At 30.3% G+C, this 12,588-nt stretch overlaps 1 protein-coding gene across 1 annotated transcript; it reads left to right on the plus strand.

The window, feature by feature from the left end:
- Nucleotides 1–5,077: 5,077 nt before the first annotated feature.
- Nucleotides 5,078–5,798, plus strand: LOC120092033. Its single transcript, XM_039050225.1, has one exon. The coding sequence runs from the start codon at nucleotides 5,082–5,084 to the stop codon at nucleotides 5,613–5,615; it is 534 nt and encodes a 177-aa protein (XP_038906153.1). The 5' UTR covers nucleotides 5,078–5,081; the 3' UTR covers nucleotides 5,616–5,798.
- The last annotated feature ends 6,790 nt before the right edge of the window (nucleotides 5,799–12,588 follow it).

Raw genomic sequence — 12,588 nt, forward strand, 5'->3', positions numbered from 1 at the left:
AATTAAATAAAACTTATTTTAATAAAACATTAATATATATTTACATGATAACTACTTTATCATACAATATAAATTAAACTTTACGTTATACCAAATATAAGATATAATCTATAATTTAATATTGTATCAAATACAATATAACCTATAGTTTTCATTCTCCTATTAATACATGATATTTAATATAAATCTCATTTATATTAAATTTAATTATATGAATCCAATACACATAACTAATATGTAACACCTTGCACATTTTTTTTTATAATAATGTAATTTCAGTAACGTTATTATTTGGTAATTCATTTTGGATCTCAAGTATAAATGCGGGAATTTAAGTTTGGCGAAAAATTATTCAATTTTGAATTTCAAAGTGAAAGTTATGGCAGAAATTAATTTTCCTTTTGAAACGGAAAGAATTTATTATAATTATACCTTCCTTTTTAGTTATTCATTTATTATTATTTTTTAATCCCACCAACACCTCTTCTCCTTCTTCTTCCCTCGGCACCGCACAGCAACACCCACCATCCCCAATTTTCTTTCTCTTTTTCCTCCCAACTGCACACGCCGCCTCCATCCGAACCCACGAACGTCCGCCCCCTCTTTGACCCGACATCCCTGTGTAGCGCGCGTGCCTCCTAGTGGAACTCGACTCCCTTCAGTCGTCTGGGCCACGAAGCAGTCGCCGCCGAACTCACGTATTCATGAGATCAGCCGCGTCTCTGATCGTTGAACCCTGACGGTATCGCTCGCCAACCCGCGCTGGTCTCTGTGGATTGCAAGTCGTCTCCTAGAGTCTCGAGATTCCACAGTCACTCGAGCCCAGATCTGAAAATTCACAACCCGACGGCCAAGTCGCTCGCCGTCAGTCACGCAAGGGTGCTTCGAATCCGTCGTATCTCGTTGTTTGTGCTACCAACAATAAGGGTCGTCAGAATTTGTGGATTTGGGTAAGATTGTGCCATTTTTTTTAATTGGATTTTTGGCTAATGGTGTTCTGCTTCAATCTATTGACACATATTTGTTTGGGCTTTAAAAATCAAGTTTTGGAGAAGCTTTGAAGTTAAAAGTGTGCTGTCAAAAGGATTTGGTTGTGGTTTCGACAAGCTTTTGGGTAAGATTATTGGGAATTATTTGGTTAATTTGGTTATTGGAACCAAGCTCTTTTATTAATTGCAATTTGGATTATGTTTAGGCCTAATTCAAGATCCATCTACGTTAGGAAGAAGATTAATTTGCTTGTCGCTTAGACATAATTTTGACTTCAAGGTAAGTAATCTTACCACTGAAACTGCCCACAGGCTAGGCTTTAGTTGTATGCTAGCATGGTGAGTGTATGTTATGGTAAATTGTTAGCATATTGATTGATAGTATGACCTGAATCAAAGTCTGTTCTGGCATGAGTTCTGAATTGTTTAAATACACACCTAACCACTTGATCGTTAGTATGTGATGGTATGTGTTTTCATATGTCGATGTCTGATCTATTGGTGTTGAGGCATACTTGTATGTTGTAGAATTATGATGTAAGGTTTACATGAATGTTGTATAATATGTTGTTGAGGATTATGTGTATGTGATGGAGCCATAGTACCAAGGATTTCATGTATGTTTTAGAATTGTACGGTGTTGATTCTTTGAACGTTGAGACTGTGTGAATATTCTCATTGATTAGTTAGATGCTCACCAGTTTTGTGTTTCCTTCGAGATCCACCAATTTGTGTTTCCTTCGGGATTCACCAGTTTGTGTTTCCTTCGGGATTCACCAGTTTTATGTTTCCTTCGGGATTCATCAGTTTCGTGTTTCCTTCGGAATTCACCAGTTTCGTGTTTCCTTCGGGATTCACCAATTTGTGTTTCCTTCGGGATTCACCAGTTTTATGGGCATACTTAACTACAATAGGATAAGACTCAGTCTTTTGTCTGTTTCATATATTTATGTGCCATAGATGGGCATCTAGAAGACATAGATGCCTAGCCTGACCTCAGTGGTGGGGTTACTTACTGAGTATTTCATACTCATCCTTTCTTATGTTGATGTTTCAGGAAAAGGTAAAGATGCACCGGCGATGGCGCAGCGGAATTCGTGATCGTGTCACTGGGACTAGATTTTTTTCGCTTCCACACCTTGAAATTTGAGTCCTTATTTTCCTCTTAATATTTAGTTTTACTGTTTAAAATTTATTACTAAGGATCATTTTTTTTATATACTTTTGTTAGTCTTTAAGAATTTTGGGTACCCTATTATTTGTTTTAACAATCGCATTTAATAAATGTTTTTTGAACTTCTCTTGTTTAATTAGCATTTATTTCAAATAACTGGGCGTCGTTTTAAATTCTGTGCATGCATTTATTTTAGTAACGGCCTTATCCAAGTCCTACGGGGTCGGGTCATTACATAATATTTGAATCATATTCAAAATTTATTTCCTCTCAAATAAACTTTATATTATAATGTATCAAATACATTATAGTAATTATATCACATATAATTAATTCCCTCAATTAATTTGAATAATTCAAGTTAATCCAAAATTGATTCTCATTTATTCCTTGTTGAGCTACAGAGGGAACCTCATGGATTTGTAGCTTGAAGCTCCAATGGTACTTGAATAATTAATTAAACTTCTTTAATTAAATTATTCAACATCCATTAACTGTTGGACACTCCACTAAAGACCGGCAGTTGCACTGTTCGAATTACAAATATATTTATGTTGTGTCCAATGAATATAACCGGTCAACAGTGCAATGATCCTTCACAAATTGCTCATAAATACAGTTAGGCCAAACTTACCGTTTGCCCCTATAATTACATCTAACTCCTTAAGTACCATTGATCCCTCTAATAAACAATAAGTCATAGTCCAACTATGACCAAACCCCTCTCAAGCCAGGAGAAGGTGTGGCACCACATTGTTCAAGCCCCGGAATCAGCCTTTAAGAGAGCGATTTATCTACTTACCTCGACGTTGGGGAAGAAGTGAATTTCGTCTTTTGTAGCTTTGTTCCTAGCTCCTAAATCAGATGAATCCTTAAAATGATAGGTTGTTGAGTTAGCGATCTGGTCACCCTCACCCATACAAATCAAAATACTGCCCTTATACGCAGGAGTTCACAACTCACTCAGGATTCAGGTCATTTCACCTATGATCATCCTGGTGAAATGTAAGTATCAATTATGAACGACGTTATATAATGAGACTAGTCATTTTGTGGTCCGGTCTTATACAACTCCTTTGTATAGAATACCCTCGCTCACATATCTCCACATGAATAATCAGGATCAGATCATTTTAGTACTTTACAACAATTATAATATCTATAAAACGGGTTGTGCTCGTAGTATCATCAGGATAAGGTATCCAACTTTATCCATCTACTACAGACCATTTAGGTTATCACTTAAACATGATCCACCTATATGTCTTTTCATACATGTTTAAGCTACAAATGATAACTTTGGATGTTAGTTTATTGATTTGTGGGTTTAATGCTACTAAATTTTAAATAAACCATCTCATATTTTATTAAATAGATAAAATGTTTGTACAATACAATTACAAATTACATGACCTTACGAAATTTAGGGCATCAACTCCAACACTTCTACCAATAGCAGCCTCAGTAATATAACAATCATTAAAGTAGATATTCTTAAGGCGTCTTGAGACAAGTTTGGCATACTTGTTTAGCAATACTTAATCTAAACCATATTTAATCCAAACGGTAAAGCACCAATTCTAAATCAGTTTTTCAAGACCCTTACTAATATAGATGTTTTTAACAAAATTGTTTCACCAAGTTATAATTTTCCATATATAAAAAAAATTAAATTATTTTTTTTCATATATTTTGAGTTTAGTTTTCATTTGGTTCATAAATTTTAAAATGTTATACATTTGGTCTTTAAGTTTTGAATTTTGTTTCAGTTTAGTATATAGATTTAAAAAGTTGTAGTTTTATCTTTGAGATTTGAGTTTTGTTTCCATTTGGTCTCTAGGTTTCAATATTAAAATTTTTAACCTCTATTTTTCATTAAATACTCACTTTTAGTTATTAGCGTTAATATTATTAATTAATTTTAAATAATTATGAAGTAAAATTTAAAATTTAATTCTAATAGTGATGCAAAATAGTGAAACTTAAATTAATTTTAATAATTTTAAATGAACCATTACGGGTTAGCCTAGTGGTTGTGAGAACATAAAAAAAAGGTCAAAAGGTTAAGGGATCATGGGTTAAATTCATGGTAATCATCTACTTAAGGATTTGATATGCTACGAGTTTCCTTGACACCCAAATATTGTAGGGTCAAAGGATTGTCCCATAAGATTAGTCAAAGTGCATCTAAGTTGGCCCAGACATTCACGAATATTAAAAAAATTAACGAAAAAATTCTTCAACATATATTATACTTTTTTTTAGTATAAATTGAAGGTGGTAGCTCCGGTTGGCCAATATATATACTTTTAAAAATCAACTAACCTATTAGATATAAAATTAAATTATAGAAAAATTTTCATAGCTATTTATAGAAATAGCAAAAAATGGAAAATAATATTGATAGACACGGATAGACTTGCACTAATTTCGTATCAGTTTTTATCACTGATAGGTGTTTTTTATCTGTGATAGAAATTGATAATAATGTATGTCACAACTATATTTAAATTTTGTTTTTTGTGTAAATATTTTCCTTTATTTTTCTATTTATGGAAATCCTTTTAAATTTTAAGTCGAAAGTTGATCCATAAAATTTTAAAATACCAAATATACATCGATGATCTCTTAGGAAAACAAATTTCAAAATTATTTTTTTAAAAAAATTTAAAAATCTCGATATATAAAATTGAAAATTCTCCAATTTAACCCGAAAATACAATCGTGTAGTAAACGTGTAATGCAAGCGTTAAATTAATATTTTACAAAATAATACCAACCAACTTCCCCACCTTTATCCACAAAGAGTCACATGCCATCAACTTTAAATAAACAAAAAGGCAAAGGGCAAAATTGTGAAGAAATCTCTTTATAAACAACTAAAAGTAACATTATTGCAAAACGAAAAAAATATGAAAATGGGTTCCCTTAATTCTTCTTCTTCCCCATTTTCTTCACTCCAAATCTTGCCTTCATCTTCATCTCCATCTCCATCTTCAAGCTTAGTGAAATTCAAAGCTGTTTTGCAGACTCTCATTCTTTCTCTAGCTAGAGCTATCTCCCGAGCCAAAACGACGGCGTTTCACATCTTAAAACAAGCCAACCATCAATACGCCATAGCTTTGAAGAGGAACAAGAAGAAGCTTCTTTATGGCTCCTTTAGACTTCACTACAATTGGTGCTCTGTTTCTTCTAATTATTATAATTCTCACGTGACTCCGCCAGTGATCACGTGGGACCATGAATACTCCGGCGGCGGCGGCGGCGGCGGTGACCAGCTTGGTGGGTATTTGGAGTGGCTGGAGGAGAGAGAGAATAATAATAAGATTAAAAATGAAGAGGGTGTTAATGAAATTGATAAATTGGCTGAGATTTTTATTGCAAGGTCTCATGAGAAATTCAAGCTTGAAAAACAAGAGTCTTATCGGAGATTTCAAGACATGATTGGCTAGAAGCTTCTAACCATTTTGTTAAAAATATATATATTTGGTGTTTCATTGTTTTAACCTCTCTTTAAATGTAGAGGATGATCACGGATGAGGATGATGGAGTTGGAATGGTGATGTAATTTGTTTCAATTTTTATTTTTTTTCTTTCATTAAACATGGATATGAAAATTAGACGTTTTTCGAAGTGATAGATTAATTATGGTTGAATTATACGTAATTGTAATTGATTTTTTTTAATTTAATTTTACAAATTATGTGTACATTGTGTAGTTTTTACTCTTTAATTGAAATGTAACTAGAGGGATGAAATAGATATTTTAACTCATCAACTTTTTTACTTTGGAGTGATATGTTTCATTGAAACATATAATTCCCTTAAATATTTTGTTTATGAAAATTAATTTTCATGTAATTTTTCGATTTTTCAATTTGAAGTAATGCAAAAAAAAAAAAAAAAGGTCAAATATATTTATGTTTGTTCATTAAAAAAGAAAAAAGCAATGAGAAATTGCTATGAAAATTCAATTGGAAGTTTTTTAAGAGCAAGAAATGAGGAATGTGTGAACTTGACCATAGTTTTGAGTTGAGAGATTCAAACATTCAATCTTTTGATGGTCAATAACATATGCCTAAACCAATTGAGCTGCAATAAAGCTCGTTGATTTTTGTGATTTTTTTATGTTACGAAAAAAATCATATTTCTTAACATTTTCCATTTTAATTACTTGACATTTTCATAAAAATGTCAAGTATTAAGTAATTTTAAACAAAAATGTCAAGAAAATGTTAAAAAAGTTGAGGTGGGGGTAATTTTAAAGAAAAAACATCAAGAAAATGTAAGAAAAAGTGGAGATTGACGATGATTTTTGGAATTTTTTTAGGCTAATTTAGAACTTGACATTTGAAAAATGTCAAGAATTTTTATATTTAGCCTTTTTTGTTTTCCCTCTCCTCCTCAAAAATATCTACGGCCTTTTTGTTTCCCTCATTCTCCCCCTTTCTCGAAGGCTCTGATCTCTCCCTCATTGGCCATCATGCTTCAGGTGTCACCCTAAGGTACCGATCACATCGATCTTGCCATCCCTAACATGCGTTGTTGCTTGCTTCGTCCATGATCATTCATTGTGCTATACTCGTCGAACATTGAGGTTAAGGTCGTATCGTCTCTCTCTTTCTCATGTTTGTTTTATCTCTCTCGGCCATCTCGTTGCTCTTCCCCCAAGTCATGATCACGTCGTTGCTGCACTCACCATCTCAGATCTGCCACCCAGATCCACATCAAACATCGTCGATCAACCCTTCAAAGATAGACAAAACAAAAACTTGTGACGAAAGAAGTTTCACAAGACATACGTCTCTCCAAATCTATATCTTAGAATGGCTGTCCTTAACACTACGACAAAAGGCTATTAATTACGCATAGGGGATACAAAGAAGAGCAACCTTACCTTCCAAAAATAGTCGTGCACAGAGTAGGAAAGAATCCGCAAGAATATTGCAGAAAAAACATTCCACATAAGGAAAGTATTTTGCATACGATATTTCTAGAAAACAACCCTTCACCAAATAGATCAAATGGAGAGACAATCGGTCAGATAACACTTGTCAACCTATAATAACTTTTGAGTGGTATAATTTATTGAAATATGTGATTACTTTAAATATTTTGTTTGTGAAAAATAATTTTCATGTAATTTTTCGATTTTTGAATTTGAATTAATGCAAAAAAAAGGTCAAATATATTTATGTCTGTTCAATAAAAATGCAAATAAATAGAAATTGTTATGAAAATTCAATTACCAAACCTTGTGAGTTGAGAAATTTGAACATATGACATTTTGATGACTGATAACAGATGCCTAAACTAATTGAATTATGCTCAAGCGTGTTAATTCTTGTGATTTCTTTCTTTTAATATTTATTTGTCCTTCCTCCTTTACTAAAAATTATAAATAGAGTTGCTTTTCTTAAAAAAATGATTTGTTCTCTAATTTACAATTATTTTTATAAAAAAATATATACTTGAATAAAGTGTTCATAAGTGATACTTCACATTGTACCTAATATATAAAATTATACTTAAAAAATTGAAATAGTTTTAAAATAAGAAGAAATAAAAAAAAATCCCGAATTTCCTAAATAATTTTAGGGATTTTTTTTCCAATAAAAAAAAAAAAACTATAGTCAAATACATCCTTTATTAAAACATTTAAAAAAATGAAATCAAAACCAAAATGAGAATAATACCAAACATGAATGTTATGGTGTGGTATGTATATTTTGTTAAGATATTTGTATTTCTTTTTAAGGTAATAGGTTGCACTTTCTTTATCCTTGCACACAAAAAATAAAATAAAATCATTCTTTAAATTTTTGCCACATGGCGTATTATTACTGGGTGCAACTTTTTTTAAATTTAATGGAAATTAATTTCAAATATAGTTAACGGAATATATTTAGAATCATCGTTAAGATACATTTTATTTAAATATACATTTATATGAGACTCTTTTATGAATAAAATTTGAAATAATTTAGCTATAATTGTCTATTTAGAATCACCCAGCTTCAATGTCTACCTGTTCTTGATTCCTTGGCATCAAGGGAGTTGGTCAAGTCACTCCCATTTTTCTTTTATTGAAAAATATGAAGTATAACTCATAAATCTAAAATTTTTTACAAGACTTCATTTTTGACTTGTTTATCCATAAGAGTTTCCCCAATAAATATTCTAAATTCTCTCCCTATTGTTCTTTTGCTTTCTATTTTAAAAATAGTTTTAAATTTTATCTAGAGTAATAATTATAAAAATGTTAAAAACTTTTAATTTTTAGAAAAGAAAATTTTCACCGGTAGAAAAAATGTCAATCTATTTACCGTAATAGTAAAAAAAAAAAACACTAATCAATAGACTTTTATTGACCTCTATTAGTGATAGACTTTTATTTGTTTCTATCACTTCTACTATTGTAATTGACACTGTGAAACCGATAGACTTCTATTAGCCTCTATCAAATAAGATTAAAATTTTTCTATTTTTTGTAAATAGTTTTTCTTATTTTTCTAAAATTTACCATTTTAAAATTTCTCTTTGTTTGGTTAAGAGAACATATCAGAACAACAAATATTCAAAGCTAGAGATGTCCACAGGGTGCGGCAGGGACAGGGAAGCCCTCCCCGTCCCCCTATTCCATTCCTCATCCCCGCGGAAAAAATTTTCCCTCCACCATTTTCTTCTAACAATTTTTTATTTTAATTAAATATATATTTTTAACAATTTTTTAAAAATATCCCATACAACTTTCGTTTAAATAAAATATTGTCAATTTTGGTAATAAAAACAATAATACGCATTCAATTTAAAAAGATATAATTAAAATGTTAAATTCTCATAATTTTTATAAATTAAAATTCAACCATTAGAACATCTTGTGTTAAATATTACAACATCAAAGGAATTAAAGTAATAAAGTCTTAAACTTAAACAATTAAATCCTCCATAATTATCTAACAAAGTCTACAAAATATATATATATATATATACACATACATTACAAATTTATATACAAAAGTCAGGGCAGGTGGGATCGGGGAATATATTCCCCGTTTTCAGCCCCGAATTGCAAACGGGAAAAAAGTTTCTCACCCCCTCTCTCATTCCCGTGTATTCGGTGACTCCTTGTCCTATTCGGGACGAGTCCCATGGATCCAACCCTATGAATTTTTTAGACATCTTTATTCAAAGGTGTTTAATCAACTTACTCGTCAGAGCAAGTAATCAATACATAAAATGAATTTCTCAAATTTATGATTAAAACTTTGTATCTGTCCGTTGCACAATCTTGTTACAAACACAATTATGATGTTAATATACTTAAAAAAGTTTGAATATTCCCAGAAGAAGCATGACCCTATATCATTTGTTATGATTTTGATAATGTTAAGGCGGTTAACAATTTTGTGTGTGTTTGATTGATAATACGTATTAATTAAACAAGGTTTTTTTTAATATATAAAAGATACTACAAAAATAATTGTTAGTTATTTTCTAGTCTCAACAAGTATCATTTTCATATGTTATTAAATAAGAAAAACCACGTGTCATAATCTTTGTGCAACTTAATAATCCTTAAGAGTAGATTTGAAAATTTTACCGTAGATGCAAAAACGATTTTTATTATTTCTCTCTTTTACATCTAACGACGAAAAGCTATCAAATATACTAAGAGTATCTACCCGAGTAATTTTCACCTTTTCACCAAATAGAAAACAATTAAATTAAGTAGATTTTGCTATTATTTAAAATCATAAGTCAACAACAAATGTCAAAAAAAGGGAAAAAAGAGTGGCCTACTTGCTTGCACATTGCCAACCACAAAAACAAACCACAACAAAAAGAAACATTAATAAGGCCAAAAAAAAAAATGTCCATCTGTTGATGATTTTGTTATTTAAATAATCCAAAAGAGTGGTAATTGGTTAATGATTATTAAACTATATAAACTTTGGAATATGCAGATTTCTTGCTTCCAAAAACTTGTGATTTAAATATTTAACCAATTTGACTTGGCCACATGGCCTATTCATTTTATCTCAATTTGTTCTTTTCAATGAAGCCTAACATGGTATAGACAAAATAATGGATATATTAAATTTATTTTATTTTATAAAATAAAGAAAAAAAGGACTCATGTTCAAGAAGCAAAACTAAACCCAATTTGGCTTCTCTCAATTGCCATTGCCAAATCCATTTCCCCCCCAACAAATTCTACTTTTGTTTTTCTATAAAAAGGGAGAGAAACGAAAGGTTGGTTTCCAAAGATTAGTTTTCCATTACAATAAATTAAAATATTCAAAAATTAAAATATAATCTAAATCTTCCCCATATGTGGCAACACTACAAACATGTTCTATAACAAATTTTCAAAGAAAAAGTTTAATAATAAATTATATTAATTCATTGTAATCGTTATCTAGAATTTAATTTTATAGATGTTTTGACGAAAATGTTAGTACAATATAGTTGCCATCCATTATTCTAAACCTAAAAATATATATTAAAAAAAGTTTAATTAATAAATAAGTTATAAAACTTAATAATAGTATTTATGTCATTCAAAGAGTGATATTTATACAATATAATTTGTTACGATGGTTTTCATATCTCTTGTAAAAAAACCATAACTCTTAAATAAATTTTTAAAAGTAACTTTTTTTCAATACTTAGCTTAAACTTTTGAAAATATTGGTAGAGGATAGATAACAAGCCAAGAAATTTAGAGATGGAATGAGTGTTTATAAGCGTAGTTTTCAAAAATTAAGAAAAAAAAAATCAAACAGTTATCAAACGAGGGACTAACCATTTTGGTTTTGGTTTATGTTTTTTAAAATTAAGCTTATAAACATTAGGTTTAAATACTAATCTGGTCCCTATACTTCGGGTTTTGGTTCATTTTGGTCGCTGTATTTTCAAAATGCTAATTTTGGTCTATTTACTTTCAATTTTGATTCATTTTTATCATTGTACTTTCGAAATATTCATTTTGATCCTTGTAAATGTGGTCATTTTAGTTCATTCATTTTTTTTTTATTTTTACTTCATTTTTTAAGGATCAAAACATTCACTTTTTGAAAATTCAACAATCAGAATAAATCAAAATTAAAAATATAAGAACCAAAACGAATATTTTGAAAGTATAAGAACCAAATTGAACCAAAGTTCAAAATATATAACCAAAATAAATCAAAACGCAAAATATAGGACCAAATAGTATTTAAACTTAAAACATTATTTTCATCACCCTTGTTGAAGTGGCAAACATATCTCCTAATATGTCAATCTTAATATTTAGTTAACGATAAGCATAACATGGAATCATAATTTAAAGTACATTGACATAATTGAATAGAAGTCGTTTATCTCAATATCAATATCATTACTTTTTGAAGAAAAAAAGTTGAAATGTTGATGAATCATACACAATGAAGTGATGAACCAGCACATGGTTTCATTTTTCTTTACCTAATCAAAAGCTCATACTTCCTTTTTCTCCTTTTCTCCATATCTGAATCTGAATCTTCATAAAAAAAAAAACCCATAACTACTCTCAGATTCTTACGTCATTTCCAGCTTGTGTTGATCCAAATTAAAGGCCATATCATTGAAAGGAAACTAAAGGCTTAAGCTTTCTTTTGTTCATTACATAAGCGAGAAAAGAGAATGCTCTGAAGGTGTTTGAAGAAAGTCCTGAATGAAAGATCCTCAATTTTTCTTATACATAACTCCACTGCCAGTGATGAGGGCCTCAATTTTAGGATCACTTAATGGCTTTTTATGATCTTCATAATATTGTCTCTTTGTTTCTCTTTGTTTGGTTGGTTCCTCTAAGATATGGGGATTTTCTCTTTTCGAGGGTGGAGATTGATGTGTGTTTTGGCCTTTTGTTAAAGGACAAGTTTGGATATGTTTTTGGCATAGAATGTTGTCTTTTGTATGGGACAAATGGTCACATTACAATCTTTCTTTCTTTCTTTTTTTTTTTTTTTTTTCCCTTTAACAAAGGATGTGATAATCATAGTATCAAATTTCCATCCACATGTCAATATTTTTACGTTTTCGTAGATTCAACATCAACATAAATGTGAATCAATATTTCTTTTGAATCGTAAAAAAGCTCATGAAACATTTAAACAGAAAAAAGGGTCATTATAATTGGTAGAATGGATAATAATCAAATGTATAATATCATTTTTCAAAAAAATTGCAAATATAGCAAAGTCTATCAATGATAGACTTCTATCGTTGATGAACTCTTACCAGCGATATGGTTTATCACTAATAGACTCCTACCAACAATATGGTCTATCACTAATAGACTATATAAATTTTGCCATATTTGTATTTTTTTTTACATTATATTATTGTTGAATGAGAAATTTTGGACCAATCACAAACTGCCACGTCATTCATTAGATT

Source organism: Benincasa hispida, chromosome 11, assembly GCF_009727055.1.
Source record: "Benincasa hispida cultivar B227 chromosome 11, ASM972705v1, whole genome shotgun sequence".
In the NCBI taxonomy this organism is placed as follows: Eukaryota; Viridiplantae; Streptophyta; class Magnoliopsida; order Cucurbitales; family Cucurbitaceae; genus Benincasa; species Benincasa hispida.